This window comes from Ambystoma mexicanum, chromosome 2p, assembly GCF_040938575.1.
Source record: "Ambystoma mexicanum isolate Mex_15411 chromosome 2p, UKY_AmexF1_1, whole genome shotgun sequence".
Taxonomy (NCBI): Eukaryota; Metazoa; Chordata; class Amphibia; order Caudata; family Ambystomatidae; genus Ambystoma; species Ambystoma mexicanum.
In genome coordinates this window covers 287,274,080-287,291,780 of record NC_090923.1, presented here as the reverse complement: position 1 = coordinate 287,291,780, position 17,701 = coordinate 287,274,080, and the positions used below count along the sequence as shown (strand labels likewise).

At 42.0% G+C, this 17,701-nt stretch overlaps 1 protein-coding gene and 1 long non-coding RNA gene across 2 annotated transcripts in view; one reads left to right on the top strand and one right to left on the bottom strand.

The window, feature by feature from the left end:
• Positions 1-14,745, bottom strand: part of LOC138566382 (uncharacterized) — a 33,885-nt gene extending 19,140 nt beyond the window's left edge. The window contains exons 1-2 of the long non-coding RNA XR_011301925.1: positions 14,651-14,745; positions 1,783-1,918 (exon numbers count right to left, since the gene is read on the bottom strand). This is a non-coding gene — a long non-coding RNA (uncharacterized lncRNA). The remainder of the gene's footprint in view (positions 1-1,782; positions 1,919-14,650) is intronic.
• A 185-nt stretch (positions 14,746-14,930) lies between these two features.
• The window catches only part of WNT7A (Wnt family member 7A), a 181,012-nt gene continuing 178,241 nt past the window's right edge, over positions 14,931-17,701 (top strand). The window contains exon 1 of the mRNA XM_069643566.1: positions 14,931-15,179. Coding sequence (XP_069499667.1) covers positions 15,109-15,179 — 71 coding nt within the window. The 5' untranslated portion in view covers positions 14,931-15,108. The remainder of the gene's footprint in view (positions 15,180-17,701) is intronic.

Here is a 17,701-nt window from a genome sequence, read left to right as displayed (position 1 = left end):
CTGTTCAGGGTGAATCCAGTGTATATTTAAGGATTTTAGCCCAAGTTCAGACACAGATTGAAGTTGTAAATGGGGGGCATTTGCTTGTATTGCAAGGCTTGGCTGAGGACGTACTGCAGGCAAAGTCATAAACTTTTATAATTGAGCTTCAACCCTCGTACCAGGGAACACAAATCTCAAGACATACTTCAACAAGGCCTCAATGCGTGGCCTACAAACACTGCTCTTCACCCCCAGATTCTAATGCAAAAGCGGGGGAGGGAGCAGCTTCCCTGCCCATTCCCCTTCACTCTGGAACAAGCTCCTCGGCCACCTCTGTGAAGAACTAGCTTACGGCAGCTTCAGGAAAAAGCTCAAAATCCACCTCTTCAACTAAGACTCTTTCCCCCTCTGTGTCTTCTCCCCTTCACTATTCTCCTGACTTCCTGTAAAAAGCCCCCTGATGCCCTCAGAGCTTGGCATGCTCATGTAAATGCCTAAATAAATAAATAAATAAATAAAATTCAGTGTTCACGCTTTTCTCATGGGAAACTCAGCCATCCCCCTTCCTGTTGCTGTGTTGCAATGTGTTAGGAGAAGGAATACCATTTGGCAGTTCATGCCTAGCTTAGTTTCATTTCCAAAATCAACCTCTACAGTTCATTTCTTCATTGCAATTGTCACTTTAAACAGGGCAACATTTTAATATCTTAATGATAAACCTTCTATCAACTCCTGTTTCCTGCACACTTTTGCAGAGTTTTTACGGTCTCTGTTCTGTTGTATCTTGTTTGCACCCTAAAGCCTCTGTGTACATGGCCTGTGCATTACAAATCTATTAAAGTAAAGTAGAACATTCTTATCTTTGGGTATCTGAAGGTCTTATAATTCTTATTATTTATCCTGTAAGGTAATAAAAACAAAAACACCAGCAGACCTCTGCTATGAAATGATGTGCTTTTCATCGCATATTGGAACGTTTTTCCATTTAACGAAAGATTGCTGGATTCTTCCAGGTAACTCAAACGATTGCTTTTTGTGCCTATCTTTTACCTTGGACATATGCTCTTGTTATAGTTGGGCTAATAGCTCATACAGTTCCTCTCACGTGTCATTTTTTAAATGCTGTGCACAGGATGTGGTTTGCATGTTTATTCTTAAACTGGCACTTTTCTTTCTTTGCATACTTTTCTATGATTTCCCTACAGGACCTAGGCAATAGACATAGGTATTCCAAAAGGAGTCTTTATTCAGCAGTGGTCACAGGTAAGAAAGGAATGGAAGAACACTCCATAGTTACACACACCGGATCAATCATATCTCCCATCTGCATTAACTGACACACTAGAACTCTCTAAACGCACATGACTGACTTCACACATACCAACGTTCTGCATTCGCTCAGCAGGCAGGTGGAGCTAGACTACTACACTCACCTCTTCACCGTTCCTGAATCTTTGAGTACTTGAAGGCAAGCCCATTTTCTAAAGGTGGGTACAAACAGGTCAACATATATTGATATTAATGCTTAAACATCCATGTGTGAAGGTCCTGTAAATCCAGGCAACCAGATAAGGCATCACACCCCAAATTTCAAACAGGAAGTGCTTCACTTGTTGGATTCCTGCAGACAAATACCTCATTTCAATGATGATGTGTTTCCCCAACATAGGTAAATGGAAAATACTGTAGTCACTTACAGCGGTATAATTCCTTTCCCCCCTTCTGCCAAATAAGTACGTGTATTAGAGGACAAGGAGTGTGAAGAGAATACAGAAGGGTAAGGAAGCAAATTAAAAATACCTGAAAAATTGATTCCTTGACAATATATCTCTTGACTTTTTTACATTCCAAGTAAATCTTTCCCTCTTGTTTCAGCATCCACTCCAAAGCCCATCTGCACATGCATTGTTTATGGACAGCAACTCTGAGATGAGATCTTGAAGTGAAAAAAACATGTTTATAGATTCTGACATTGTACATAGATTTCTCATGTCACTGCATTTCAACATACTTCTGTCAAAATTGGTAATGGGGGCAAGGCAGGGTCTAACCAGAGTGATGAGTACATGTTGTCTTTGTAAATACAACACTGTGTTAGAAAGTACACAACACCTTCTCACTCAATTCCCTAGCCTCATAGAATACTGTGAATGAACGTTGGAGAACTTCACATATAATTCTGGTTATATTCCATCACAAATGTTCTGGTGCAATTGCATCTCTGGAAGATTAATTAGCAAATGCATGGAGATGTCTTTGGGACACCATCATGGCAAAATTAATGGCTTCAGAATCTAAATAATCTACTCAATATCAATAGAAATAATTACTTAAAGGCAATCTATACATTTTGGAATTTTTTGAATTATTTCTAATCTTGAGATGCCCTTTGGACAATATTATGGCATCATTAATGGCCCTGGAACCAACAGGACCATCTAAACATTAACTGAAGTAACCTAACATTTTGCAATGCCAATCAATTAATTTTGGATTATATCTATGCATTGTATTACAATTTATCACAAAGGATAGTTAGTTTAATGTAATATTGTAATTTCTATAATTGATGACATTATTTAAAATATGTATTTGTTTAATTTGTGTGAGAGGATATAATAATTAACCATAGCACACAATAAAAAAAGATTGTGACATCAAACATCTGTATCAACTCAAGCGCTAACATGATTATCCACATCCTGAATAGCCAATCTGACACAGGCACTCGCTCGTCTATATGACTCGACAAACTGTTCTCACAATCACAAAATCCTACATTGTGTCTATTTATAGGCTTCCGTGTTTCATCGAGAGATTTAGTTATGTATGTATCTATTTTTAAGTTTTGCAATTCACCAAATTGCATTATAGCACTTTGAGGCATGGGGAGTGGTACACATAGGAAAAGGAGACAATTCAGGTCAAATCACATTTCCAGGAGATACGTCTGTAGGTAGAAGAGGCATACAAACTGGAACTGGGGGAAACAGTGCAAAGGAAGAGCGAAAATGAGTTTTGCATCAGCAGCAGGAAGACAGTTGCCAGGGTGCCCATCATGTTGTAAGGGTATAACATAATTGGGTAGGACTGCATTCGAATAAGTACCTATACTGAGATGACCATTGCTTTCTCTTACAATAGAGATTTGAAGAGGCTCAGCTATAGGTGTGTTTCATACTTTTGCTTGAATAAGCTATATTTTGTATTAGTGTGTTAAAACTCAAAAATAATCATTTCACCATTAAAAAGAGAAAATATTAAAAAGATAAAAGGAAACAAATATATATCATATAAAGAATGAGATAATTAAACACTATACATACACTATACATACACATATTATCACATATTGATAATAACTACTAAACCATAGTAATGTGATATAAAATAATGGCTTCACATCACATAAACTCACATGTCAATAATTACAATTGGCTAGACGGATTAGAGGGTTAGATTTGGCGAGGGGCATTGAGCCTCCCTTTGTGTATCCCATAGAAAAGCATATGTTTGACCCTAGGTCTTGTCTTGAGCTATACAACGGTCATGATTCAACAGTGATTATTGTATCTGAATATACTTAAATCTTCTGAGGATTCACTTATGAGTGTTATTAACAGAGTATTTTAAAGAAGAACAATAAGACATTACACCGGTTTGCTGGAATTAAAAATAGTTTGAAACGACACAAAGAAAGCAGACATTGTTTAACAGCTGAAACAAAAGGCTTGTGAATGGGACTTGTAAAGTAACTTGGAATATTTATCTGGGAAATAATTCATGTAAGAATATATTCACAATATATTAATTTTTTTAAACCTAAGACAAATGTGCTTGAGTTCCCTAATAGATGTGAAGACCGTTCATGTTATTTCATTTAAATTTTTTGCCAATATAGAGATTTCAGAACCTAGGAAATACCTTACAAGAAATGTTACAGTTTGCTGAATATGAAGACGGGAGTGAGCAAGTGAAACTCTCAGACTCTCGTCAGTATCTATACGAAATTGGAAGGTCTGCATATAAAAAAGCAGAAAAGATTGGTGCATGATCTAGACATTTTAAAGACTGATAATATTTGGAGGTATTGTATGGAAGGGAGACAAATCTTAATTTTAGTGTGAATTAACAGTTGGCAAAAAATGAACTTATTATTCTTGGTATGTGGATTTTATGTGATTGGTAATGGATTCACTACCGAATAGAAGTGTCAACAATTTTTGTTTGAAAGCAATTATGAGTCAGTTCAGCCTAAAGCCACCATTGATGTTAGTAAAACCATGTTTATTAGCAATAACTGGTGTTATAGTTTTCATAATGCTATTTATTGTGACAGCTTTACTTTTTGTGTTTGTAAACAGAACTTCCAAAAACTTTAATTCCTTTACTTCTTCTAAATTGCCATTATCAATAGGTCATACTGTGGGCCAACATATCACAGAGGAAAAGATTAATCATGTGCCGGCTGTTGAGGATCTGGTTGTCCATGGGGCTGTGTGCTTTTTCTTTAGCTTGTAATGAACTGCAATAAGGAGACCAGATGAGATCAAGGCTTAGTGAATTTCCTTCATCACATTTCTGTAAAGTTCCTTCTGCCGTTCCTGCAGCAGTGTTCACTCCTCTTCAAAGAAATAGGCAGAAGCATCATGGAAGGAAACCTGGATCCATTTAGAATCTTACTTGGGTTCTATTTCTAATGAGGCTAAATGTTTTTCCCTACGATGCTCTCTTGTCTTGAGCAATGACTGCACCCAACCTGCCAGTACTCCCAATCAAATTGGATGCTACTACAAAATGTTTGAGCTACCCAATACCATATAAGCAACAATGTAAGTTATATGTTAACTCTTAAAGTGACATAATAGGGACATGAAGCATTTGCTAGTTCTTTATCTCATCAAATGCTTACCAGTTTTCCATTGCATCATTCCCTTTCACTTCCTTGTTAATGCAATATTCTACACTGCTTTAGGGTTAAAAAAACATTTTCTTCTGTTTGCCAATTGAAGAGTTCATCAACATGGGTGAGTGTGTTTGTTTTTGCATGTGAAGAGAAAGATAGACTGAGTCAAAGAGAACCAACAAATACATGGTGATATTTTCAGCAACCTGATTGCAGATATGTGCTGAAGTAGGGGACAGCTGGAGAAAAGTTGCATTTCAATGTTTATCTTGGCTTCAGTCATCATTAGTTGGAGCTCTCCTGGCGTCCTTGGGGCAGAGCCAGTAAGATCGACCAATCTAAACAATTGGCTAGTCATTACAAATCCCACATGTCCACATTTGGATGAACTGTTGGGTGGTGCTTGCAGATTGGCTAACTGGAGTTCACTAGCTATTAATATAGCATTGAGAAGGGAAACTTAATCCTTGTGCACTCTCAGGTTGAGATCTCCTTTGACCAGTGCTTCTGCTGTGCCCAGTTAAAAATATTTACCATCAGGCCCATGTGGTTTTTAGACATCTGGAGCAAAATGCATTGGTCGCTTGTGCTGAAGATGGTATGAAAGTCAAGGATGATGAGATAAATCAGTATTTCACTGGCGACTGTCAGATCTTTTGTGGATTCCATCATAGATGTCACAAAAGTGAATCCCCTAATTTAACACCCCCGGGTATACAATCTCAAAGTACTGTGAGGAGGGGGATCCCAAAATGTGTGGAAATCCTCATAGAATCAATGGAAAAAAAATGTTGCTTGTGCTTACAGCCCAAACCGCTGGACTGATATTCACCAAATTTGCGCTAGGAGTGGGGACTTGGTCCTGGAAGCATGCTTTTGTAAATTTGGTGTAAATCCTTCCAGTAGTTCTTTTTAAATGGCCAAAGAGTAGGTCCAAACAATGTTTGTGATAATAGGGTCCTGTCAGTGGACTCATTTTCTCATTCAGAGACCGTGGACACATCTGGGCCAATCAGGTGCCGGCATGACATCGTACGCGTCCTCTTATTGGATGGTGGAAAATGTGAGCTGCATCATATTTTTGAAAACGGTCCCCATGTTGGATCCGCAGTCAATCTCTGGTGTCTGCGGATAGCATGGTTAGGAAAAAGTGGGAAAAACATATTCAGGGTTATTTGATGGCCGGAAGAATGCCTGGAAAAGGGCGGGGAGTGGAATAAAGTTGATAAGAAGCTGCTTTTTTTAGGGAAAAAAAAGTGTGCAGGTGCTGCCGGGTCCGCGGGCATAGGGCTGAATGGGAATGGGGAGGTCGGATGCACTGGCACCATATATAACGGTACCGGTGCATCGGACATGCTGTGCTTGTGGGTGTCTTTCTGCCCGCCAGATCACAGAAAGGCACCCGCGAGCAGAACTCATAGTTTGCTGGTCCAGGAACTACGGTACCGGCAAGCTTACCGGTACCATAGTTCCCGGACCGGCAAACTTATAATGAGGCCCATTGCCCTATTTTACAAACTGAATAAGATCTACAGAAAATGTCTGGGACTTTTATAAAGTCGCTAATAAAAATCAAAAAATATCAGCGATTACCTGATTAAAGCTGATCTGGTCAGACCAAGAGATAACTAATATTATTAACAGACACCTGAAATGGGCACATGCCCATGTTTAATGTGCATACACTGTAATATCATCCTGATTCATATCTTACATCAAAAGATTGTATTGAAATGGTTTGCAACGTGCATTACTAAATATAATGTATATTGTCTAAAATGCCTGTGTGCCTCTATGCCTGTCTGGCAAATCCTATGAAGGGGACACCATTAGGCCTACAAAAAAAAGAAATTGGGAGTCCAAAAGTGACATTTGGAATACAAATCCTCAATCTCTGGTAGCAAAACATTTTATGGAAAGACATCACAAAGGGTTGCAATGTAAATGTCAGATTATTGGCACTGTCCAAAAACATCACAGAGGAGGAGGCAGAGAGAAAAGACTTCAAAAAGATTTCAAAAAGAGGCGGTTTGGGTATATAAATTGCAAAGCTGTTTTGCAAAGGGTATAAATGAAGACTGCAGGATGTAGGATGTTTTCTTTAAAAATCAACACAGATATTTTAATTGTTTGGGTTGTTCTTTTGGATATTGGTGAAGCCTTGAGGAAGTACACAGGGGTAGCCTGTGTTATGCTTAAATTTTTCACAGGATTGTGCAAATATAAGATATTGTGAACTTTTGTGTGTGTAATACTGCATCCTGTTACTAGAAGATCAATATAAAGTCATAGGAATGTTTGGTGTACTTTTGGTTTTCTACACAACACTAACAACATGCAGGATTGCTGGAGACATCCATTTATAAAGTGTTTGACAGTCCTGAGTACATGCATTGTGACATTTCTCACATAGTAAATGACAAGTAAATCCAAAGATTATATTAGCATGTGTAATTTAGTGACAGTGGTTAGGATGTAGAATGTGAATGTTTGAATACTCGGTAAAGATATTTTCTTCCATTTTGGATAAAGGCGTTTATCTTTATGAGTATAGATTAAGGGTTATCATATATGTACATAGCAAAACCACTGTAAGATGGCACCCTTTATAACATCATTAACATTAGTACTTTGTCTATATTTAGTGACATCAACACAAACAGGTTCAAAGAAACATTGCTAGCATGGCATCTGAAAGGTTGACTGAAAAAGACTGTAAAAAATTGCTTTAGATTGTTCATGTAAACGCATGTATAAGGATATTCATGTGCAACTTCAAAGTGGCTTGGGAAGGTTTAGGCAGATGTATCCATGGAAGTTACCCGTAGATTAGTTGTGACAGTGATAGACAGGGAAGTTGCTTTTTCCCTGTGTTTTCATAGTCCTTTAATGAAAGTTGGTTTGTTCTAAAATTGGCATGTGCCCTTTTTTCGTCAAGCATTGGGACCGATGGAAATTGAGCCACCATTACTTGTCCCATTACGTTTGACGCGTTCCTGGGCTGCGGTCTAGTCTTTTTCAACTTGGCCACCCACAGCTTATCTGTGCACAGTTGCCGCCGGCTTGCTGCGTTGCAACTGTGTGTGTTTCTCTCTCTTGCTGTTGCCACACTCCTGGTTATTTCCCTTGGCTTTGCTGAGCCCTGCCTTTCCTCGGGTCCTTTCCCCCGCTCTCTCAGTTCCTTCTTTTTCGCCTTCCCTTTCTGCTTGCTTTTCCTCTGGACCGCCCTGCAGTTCTGTCTGTAATTGCTCGCCTTCTCTCCTCTCCTCTTTCCGAGAGGCTTCGGTGTTTCTCCTTGGCGTCTCGCTCCTCTCTCCTGTCTTTGCTCTCTGTTTCTCCTTCGCCAGAGTTCCCCCACTTCCACAAGGACTCTCTCCTCTACTTCTGGGCCGCGACGGACACTTTCTTACCTGCTCGGAGTTCCGTGTCTCGTTTTGATCATCGGTGCCCTTTCCGAGTACATCTCTGCTGCAGGAGGTTTAGTTTTTTTTGCCTAAGTGGCTTTTTCCCCTTTTCTGGCTGTCACGGTCCCGTGGTCCCTGGTTTCCGGAAATCCTCCGCAACCAGTGTGGCGCCGTTCCGTGGTAGACCGTATCTTCTAAAAAAGAAATCGTCAGCCAAAGAAAGAAGAAAGAAGACTTCCAAAGATATCTCTTCAGGTGAGGAGGAGGGGGAGGTAACAGAACTAGAAAGTGATTTGGACATTACTGACAAACCCTCAATTTGTGACAAAAATATATACAAATATATAAGTAGCGGTTCCATGAGGAGTTGTAAAACTTTCATATGATTTAGCTGAATTAATTATTGTTGTTGAAAATGTTTTTTTAGGATGTTTGTTTATATTTCATTTTTCAGTACACATACGTTTTTGTTTTGATTAGCCATTTGAGGACAATCCGGATGAATTGATTTGTGTACATGTAGCGGCTTGTCATTTTGATTTGGCGTCCCCTAAAGATGTTTACTGACTTGAAGCTTGCTAAAATATATATATTGATGAAAATAAAGAAGTAAATAAACACAACAATGTGTTTGAGTTATATCACAAAAGTGAAGTTGTCTTAATTTGGATACTGTCTTATATACCAGAGGGAGATACTCTATAGTGTTTTTTGCAGACCTACTTAGTGCCGTAGGAGAGAATGCACTGCAGATCATGAGACTAATGCAGCAGATCACATGTGACTATGCTTTTGGCAAGGAATTTATGAAAGGGCCATTGTTAAAAGATCCTCCCTCTGAGATGGAATTACCCAGATCATTGTATTAGCTGATAAAAATGAAAATACATCCAGGGCTTCCACACCATTGCCAGAGGGCAATTTCTCACACAAGGCCCATTTAATCTCCAGATATTATCCAAGATCAGCTCTAATCAATTTGGAACAAGGGTTCACCTTTCTTGCAGTCTTAAAACTCATCGCTCTTCTCTCATTACCTGTATGTTTCTAATTCAAGGTCATCTTGACTTCACACTTTTTGAATGGTCAAGTCTTTCCATTGGCTTGTTTAACAGGCAGAAACTCCCAGAGAATACACCCCTTAATTTTGATAGGTTGATAACAATGTTGCACCTGTTACTGGGTGGGCACTGTACACTCTCTACAATGTTAAGCTCAAAATCATAATTCTTCCATACCTCATTGTAGCAACATGACACATCGATGAAATATGGATTTCTGGATCCTTACAATACTCATGAATTCAGAGACACTGCTCACGAATGTATACAACAAAATTTGATTTGATTATTAATATCTATAATTGTATCAAACTTTAATAAATATATAAATGTCACGTTTAGACTAATTTTGTCTAGGGAAACCTCGCGGTTGCAGAACACCATGGTTGTTGAGTTGTAGCCAAAATTATTTTTAAGTACATTTCTGGTGCTAATTCAAATGTGTTTCATTTCCTTGAATTATAAAACCTTGTGCTACCATCATGAGTCATAACAACAGCTCTCATGTGCGCCTTTGTTTGAGCTTCCATTAACTTGGGATGTGGTGGACATTATTACCTAACTGATGTCAAGAGGTGACACTTAAAGTACATTTGGCTACATTTGAAGCTTGCAAGTTTGGAAAACAGATCTCCTAGCATGTGAAGAGTTTAGATTTTATTTCTTGAGAGGACCATCCTTGAGGTGTATTTAAAACGTTAAATGTCCTTTAAACTTTTTCCCTTGAGAAGGATCCATGTGAATGGTAAAACTTGCTGTAAGATTCTCAGGAAGAATCAAAACTGGCATTGCCAAAGCAATCATAGGACACCAGTTTTGCCCAGCAGAGTTAAACAGTAATGTAGTCTTTATTTAAAGTCTCACAAATAACTATAACACATATGATATTTACAATAGGCTTCTATTTGTATTTGTAAGTGCATCACAGACCTTTTTTACATATATTCTTAAAAGGATAGCCAATTTGATATTGCTTACTATTGTAAAAATAAACAAATGATATTTTGGTTAATGAAATTACAGGTGAATGCATTAAGCTCTGTTAAAAATCTTAACAATGTTTTCCAGGTAATGTGAGAACTGTGTAGGGAAATATGTACTCAAGAAAAGAATGCAAAGAAAGAAAATCACCATTTCAAAAACAAACATGTGAGTTGCAGCCTGTGCCCAGCATCTGAAAAACACATATGAAAAGACAGGTGCAATGTTCGCAGCCTATCTAAAATATAAGAAAGTGTTAAACATTATTTGACAAGGCACAAATGGGAATTATTTCATTACATGCACAAATCCAGTAAAACTTTCATTAAAATGGAAAAACAGTCAATTCTGGGATTAAAACCACAGCATTCCACCGCAGAGGCAAAATCAAGAGGCCTGCTGGTGTTTGTTCTTGTTTCATTTACAGGATTAAGTATTTTGAAACCTACAGATGATGAAAAAGTGGACCTTTGATAGGAGTTTGATAAGCAGATACAATGTATGATGTTGCCTTTTTTGTGGGAATGTAAAAGCAATGAGGAAAGAAAATGTGACTCTAAAGGCGGTAATTGTGAATTAAATCGACCTGAACTGCCAAATGGTATTCCTTTCTTCCCCAACCCATAGCCACAAAGCGAGAACGAGACTGAGGGGATTGGATTGCCTTCTCATAAAAGAAATTAAACTCAATGCTTACAAAGCTGAACCATAAAACTTTATGAATTATGTAAATTAGGTGACCATGGCTCATTTTGTGCAGAAAAGTGCATGTTGATGATTTATATATCCTAGCATCCATGCTGGAGAGCCCGTTTTCTGAGCTGGAAATGGAACATGTGTGTAAGAGTATAATAGCAAAAAAGACAAAAATGTGTAGCACACACAACCCATCTCATGACGAGATCCAACAAGCATAATTTAATTCGGCTGAGAGCAATCTGATGAACCGATTTGTAATATGATCACATGTGTGGAATATGGTGTTTTTATAAAGTTACACATGTTTAATGTCAAAATCTCCTACAATGGGTGCCGATTCTTTGGCTTTCTTGCATACCTTTCTCCACTGTTAGTAGGAAGAAGTGTTATTATTGATTAGGTAAAATGCTTTGCTGCCTTTTGCAGACTACATATCTTTTTATTTGTAAAGTTCTGTACATTACCTTTTCTCAATGCAATAAGGTACCATTTTTCGGATGAAAGTGGAAAGTTTTATTTTTAAAAGGGCTTATAATACTTCCTGCTGTGAGTTTAAAGTTGGTCATAAGCAATCCTTGAGCCTTAAGTACATGAGGCGAGAAGGTAACTACCTGAATCTTACAGGTGCAGTTTTTTCATAGTAATTAAAGAAACACAGAACCACGGGAATGAAGCAAGGCACCATTCGGGGCCACTACGTTTAAATTTATTCAGTCCCCATTTATTCTGACAAGACTACTGGGAATACTGCTGCAGTGCAATGGTGTGAGAAAAAGCAGATTAGCATTTTCCCTGGATCTTGCATATGAACAATAGGTTGGCTTCTGGGTGGAAATTGTTTAAATCAAAAGGGTTTTATAGGCAGTGCTTTAAGTGGGGGTAGAAATTGAGGGGGGGCTTATTTGAGGGGCACGACTTGCCTGATGTGCATGGTCTAAGACGTATTGAGCGTGGCCTAAAGAAGAACATATAAAAATGCACAGGGGTGGTCTGGCCTGCATAACTAAGTACATATTGCAACATAGTCTGCTTGGTACAGCCAAAGTGTGTGATCTGGGGCAAAACATTTAATTGCACTGTGTCTTATCCCGGCCCTCCTCCCAAATAATGAATTTCTGCCCATTTCATATCTAGGTCGATGGTGCTCTTTGCAACTAGTCAATACGTTAACCTCTGTAATGTTTCAAATTATGTGCACAAGAAATTACCAGGAATGTCACTTGTGTCAATCTTCGGAGAACTGCATCTACATGTATGTCGCCCTCTGTAGGAGAGGTGCTGTTCCACCAGTGCTTTAGGGTGACCCTCTTGCTACCCCAGATATCCTCAAACCTGCTTTCAGGAGCAGATTGCCCGTCCTTTGCCTTCACCTTGAAACTCCTTTATGTAAATAACTGAGGAAGTTTCCTTTCCTGCAGATACTCTCTATTTCTGGTCTTCTGGCAGAAAAATCATTCAGTTGTCATTTTTAAAAAATGCTGTATGTAGAACCTTGCACTCGTCTTTATCTCGACCTATCTCATAGAGATCCATCATTGATTGACATGTTGTCAAACAACTTACTCAGCGTCAGTGATGTACAAGTAGCGTCTGTTTGTCGAACAGATCGATCCACCTTTTCTGATGTAGTTCGCTGCACGTCGCACACAGCTGCGGACCGCCAGCTCTTCCACCCAGTTTGCTCACTGCTCAAGAGGTTACCCGCTCCCGCCGGCCCACCCTTAAGCGCTGCTAGTTTGGGAGCTGAGGGACAGACATTGAGATGGCAGCTCTCCTAGAAGCCCTTTTTTCTAACTGAAGCACATTTTCTGTGTTTCCCAGTTATGGATTTTAGAGTGGCTGCTACTTTGGAATACTTACTTCAATTGCAGATGCTGGAGGCCCAATCAACAAATGCCCCATTACTTACCATTTGCATTCCGGCAGTTGGCTCTCCGTTCATGGGTTCCAGGCAGCAGGTAAGGCCAGACCAGGCCAGGCCAAAATGGCGACAAAGGCTTGGACTGCAACTTCCTCTGCCGACCCCTCGCAAGGGGCCACCAGAGGAAGTTGCAGTAACTGGCGCTTCCTGACACGATGCTGTTGGCTGGCACTGCTGTGACTGCCAATAGTGCCAGTCACAGTGTTGCATAAAGTGGAACTTCTTCTCGTGGGTAATGAGAGGAAGTACCAGTTTGCAGGACGCTGTGACTGACACCACTGCCAGTCACAGTGTTTTGCAGCACGGTGGTGTGGGGAAAAGTCCCACTGCAGCGTTGTGGTACTGGAGGGGGGCGACAAGGCCTTGGCTGAGCGCCACTTTTTGGAGGCTGCCGGGGCTCTGTCCCGGCTGGCACCAGCCCACTTAAAGTCCTGCTTATAGAGTTTTATTAATGTCAGTAGGTCTTTTTTGTGTGCGGTTCTGAAGAAGATGGTTCAGAGTGAGGTGGTAGATTGCTGTTGCCATCTGCTGGGATGTAGTCCTGATTAGTCCTAACCATATTTCGTGTATGCATCACACAATTTCACACTTAAGATAATACACCGCAGCATACCACACCACATAATGCCATGTCTCAATATGAAATCCCAGTAGCCTATACCGCTGCCTGTGAGTAGTCTGAGTGGTAGGTGACCTCTGCACCCCCGATCTCGGCATGGACCAATGATGAGAATAATTGTGAGTCTTAAAATACCATCTGGAAGACAGGAGCGAGGTCCATATCACTCTGGCGATCAGGCTTAATAATCTAAAAACGAGAGACTCACCTAGGGGCATTTCCATAGAATTGCTGTGCAAACGACTGCTTTCTGCAGCTCTCGGGCACTAATATTCAAGCCCTTCCTTAAATCCCGAGCAGGGCCGTTGTACGGAAATATACCGGGCCAGGAAAGTGTCACTCTGGTGTCCCTTCCCTTATAAAGGGGGTTGCCTTATTGTAGCACCCAAACCTGTTCCTGCAAAAGAACTGAGTGTGAAGTGCTTGCAGTGTACAATGGGCTCCCTGATAGCCAGGCTTTTATTGAACACACGCAGATAGCATCTAAAGCGATCTGACCGGGGAGGCCGCGGCAGTTAGCCCTGCAGTGCTCACTGCTGCAAGCTGCGGTCCAGGAGCCCGAGAGGGAGGGACCCAAAGCGTCAGGCTAGGTAGACATGACTTGTTGTTTCTGACTTGGTTTAGACTGGGTGTGCGTGAGGAAAGGGGGTGGGGGGACGAGGAGTCGGGCAGGTGGTGCTGAAGGCAGGGGGAGGAACGCATTAAACCAACCGCCGTCCCGACTTCCTAGACTCTCCTCCTCCCGGGCAAGGTATGTCTCCAGAATGCGGGGCAGACAGCACTGAAGCACAACACAGTGCACGGGGCAAACCCCGCGCGTGCCGGGCGTAAATAAAGGGCGGGCAGAAAATGAGTGTAACTTCGCGAGTTGAGCAAGTCCCGTTCAGCAAGCGGGAGTGCGGCTGCAGCGCGGGCAGGTGCGAGCGTCGGAGTGCAGACGTCTGTGCGGCGGGGCTATCGGCTTGGCCATAAGGTGTACTGCCCGCGTACACATCACACCCGGCTGAACCCAGCGCACGGTGGATGCTGCAGGCGCAGTGTCTAAACCCACTGGGATTTCCCGCGGCTTGGTTTTACCTGTTGGAGGCCAGGCAGGCAGGTGGCCATCGCAGCGTGTGCGGTACGCTCTCATTTGGGGTCCAGTGCCCCCCCCCTCTTGTTTAGTTCACGCCCCGGCAGCAGTGTGAGGCCAGGGGCTGCATGCTTCAGCCCCACTCAGTCCGCGGAGGAAGCCGCCTATACATTCGCAGCAGCAGCAGCAACCTTAACGTGTGACACGCATACCAATCTCGCAAACTGCCATCGCGCAAGGCGAGAGGCGGCGAGGAGGAGGACAGCCAGCGGCGAGAGGTCGGCTTCTGTGCTGGGATCCGCACACAGGCAGCAGGGGGCTGACAGGGCGCTGGGCGGCTCCGGGCTTGTCTGGGACGCCTTCCGTCTGAGTTACCGGGACTGCGGCGAGCAGCAGCAGGAACACGGGCGAACTATCATCAGCACTCCTGCAGTTTCTTCCTGGAGCTCGTCAAACGGGAATTATGAACAAAAAAACAAGGCGTTGGATTTTCCACATTTTTCTCAGTTTGGGGATTGTGTACATCAAAATTGGGTGAGTGACTTGCACCTGCTTTTCTCCTACCATTCACAATTGAAAATGTGTGAGATGCCAGCTTGTCTCTGTGCATAGAACGTTGCTCTGTCAAATGGCAGTCTACCATTCTGTTATATGGTGCTGTCTGTCTGTCTGTCCATCCATCCATCCAGCTATCTATCCATCTATCTGTCTGTCTTATATTTTATGAATTCCTGTATTTCTATGTATTTTTTTCCTGAATGTCTGTCTATCTATCCCTTATCCCTTTTTCTTCCTATCTCCTCTGGTGCCCTTATCTGCTTAACTGCCTGTCTCATTTATGTGTACACGCGTGGCTCCGTCTAGTTCTGCCCGTTTTACTTCGTGTCTCTCCCTCCGGGACTCTTGTCTCTGTGCGCCTCGTTCTCTCCCCATCTGTTTCTCACGCTTTCTACCACCCTCTCTCCCTCGATCTCTTTTTCTGTGCATGCTCTGCGCGCCTACGTACCTAGCTCCCCTGACTCGACATACCTGTTTGAAGTTGTGACTGATTTCCCCGCTACCTGGCTGCCTTCTCTCTGCCCTCTCCCCCAATCGCTTCAAGCTTTCATTCCAGATCTCAGCTGCTTCACTTAGACACAAGGTGAACATCTTATCTTAAACGATCACACTTGTATGTTCTATGCTGGAGGTGTGTGCCCACCAACCCCCCCCCCCCAGTGTGCACTGTACCCGAACACGCGGTATCGTTGCGCCAGTAAGACCAGAAATACACTGTGTGCGCATCATGTGTGAGGTGGGCGACCCGCATCTTCTAGGCTCCGTGTCTGCCAAGGAAATGTTCGTGTTTGGTGTCACTACCCTGCTGCCCCAGTTACACAGGGCAGTGGGCACAGCAGTGTCTCGCAAGGACAGAGAGCGACAACGCAGTGTGTGACTTTCGGAACAGACGCCACCAAAACGTCACGACTTGCGTTGTAAATTCAAGAATGTAACACTGTATGATCAAATCTGGAACACGGAAGAGGCAGAACGGGCATTTGGAAAATTAACACACTTCAATGTAATCGCACTGTTAACCGAATGGTTCACAGTAAACCACGCGGCGCTTATCCGGCCTTAGCTGAGATACGGCTCCCGAAATACAATGTTGGAATATAGCGCCTCCGTACAGTAAGCGCCGTTGAGTCATTTTCATCAGTAGCAATAGCTTGGCAAGTTTTCTGCAGCTCCTCGAGCCACTGGATGGCCGAGAGCTGTACGCTCTGTAATTTATGAGCCAGGAAGTTTGCTCACTTTTTGGCAGTGGCCACAGCACGGGCTCTTTATCTCTGTTTTAATTATAGAAAAAAGTGATAGGGAAACAGGGGAGGCTCCGATGCTCAGAAAATGCGCCTAAAGTTTCCTCTCCGCCTTGTTTTTTTTCTCTCCTGTGACTGTCAGAGCTGACGAGCTTTCATTTTTTTGTCTGTTTTTTATCGTGCGCGTGTACAGCGAAAACAATTGGCTTTACAGTGTTTGCGGAGCACAGCTACAGCCGGCTGGCTCCTTTCTGCGAGGCGCTCGGCAGCGCGCGACACGTCCCTGATACTGGACTCGGAGCGCTTTAGAAAGGAAAGCAGCAGCTACAAAAAAGTGCTCTTTACCTGCCCCAATTTTGTAAAAGCAGACCTTAATATGGAGACGCCAGGGAACGTATTGCAGACACCTTGCGCCTTGCAATTTTGCATGGAATTTGCACCGGGGTAAAACGCCGTGGTGCAAATACGTATTGTTTCAATGCATTTTTGCAGTTTTTGCTCTGAGGCAAATACCACAAATACGTGCATTGCACCGGAGCATAATTTCGGCGAGCTAGGCCCGAAACAGTCAAAGTTAGGCAAGCAATTTATATACCCACGCGAACTGCTCGTATGTAAAGGTGAGGGACAGCATTCTTGGAATGTGAAATCCACTCTGTGAGCAGTCACCAGCAACAGATCCTCCCAAACAGTTCCACTTTTCACGGGCAGCTGTCTCTGATAATAGCATTCCCATATGACAGTCTTCTTCAATCTTAAATGCTTACTTGATGCTCTTTTGGAAGTGCTGTCCCGATTTATTTTGAATGAAAGACCCCGTGAAAAATGTACAACAATAAGAGTCAATCTGCGTTTCGCCCGATTGAGTGCTTCCTCAGGACTCCACGTAATTTCTCTACCAAAAGGACAAATATGAGTGCAACAGAGGTATTTTCGGACTTTTTGTGTGTCATCCACACCTTGATGTGAGAGTACTGTTTTAAGAAGTAGTTCCCAATATCATGTGTAACTGTTTAGACGCTAGGTTGTATTTGCAGTAGTCGTCTAACACAGGCAGATCTCTCCTGCAGGAGGACTGTTCTCGATTAGCATGCAAGGCAATGGATGCTAACTTAAATAACTAGAGACTTCCAGATCACTATGTTACAGTCATGATCCCTTTCTTCATGACTAATCTTTATTTGTGAAATCGTCATTACGATTGACTTCCTTTGATGACCGAACTTTGAATATTTATAAGGTGCTTAATCAGATAGG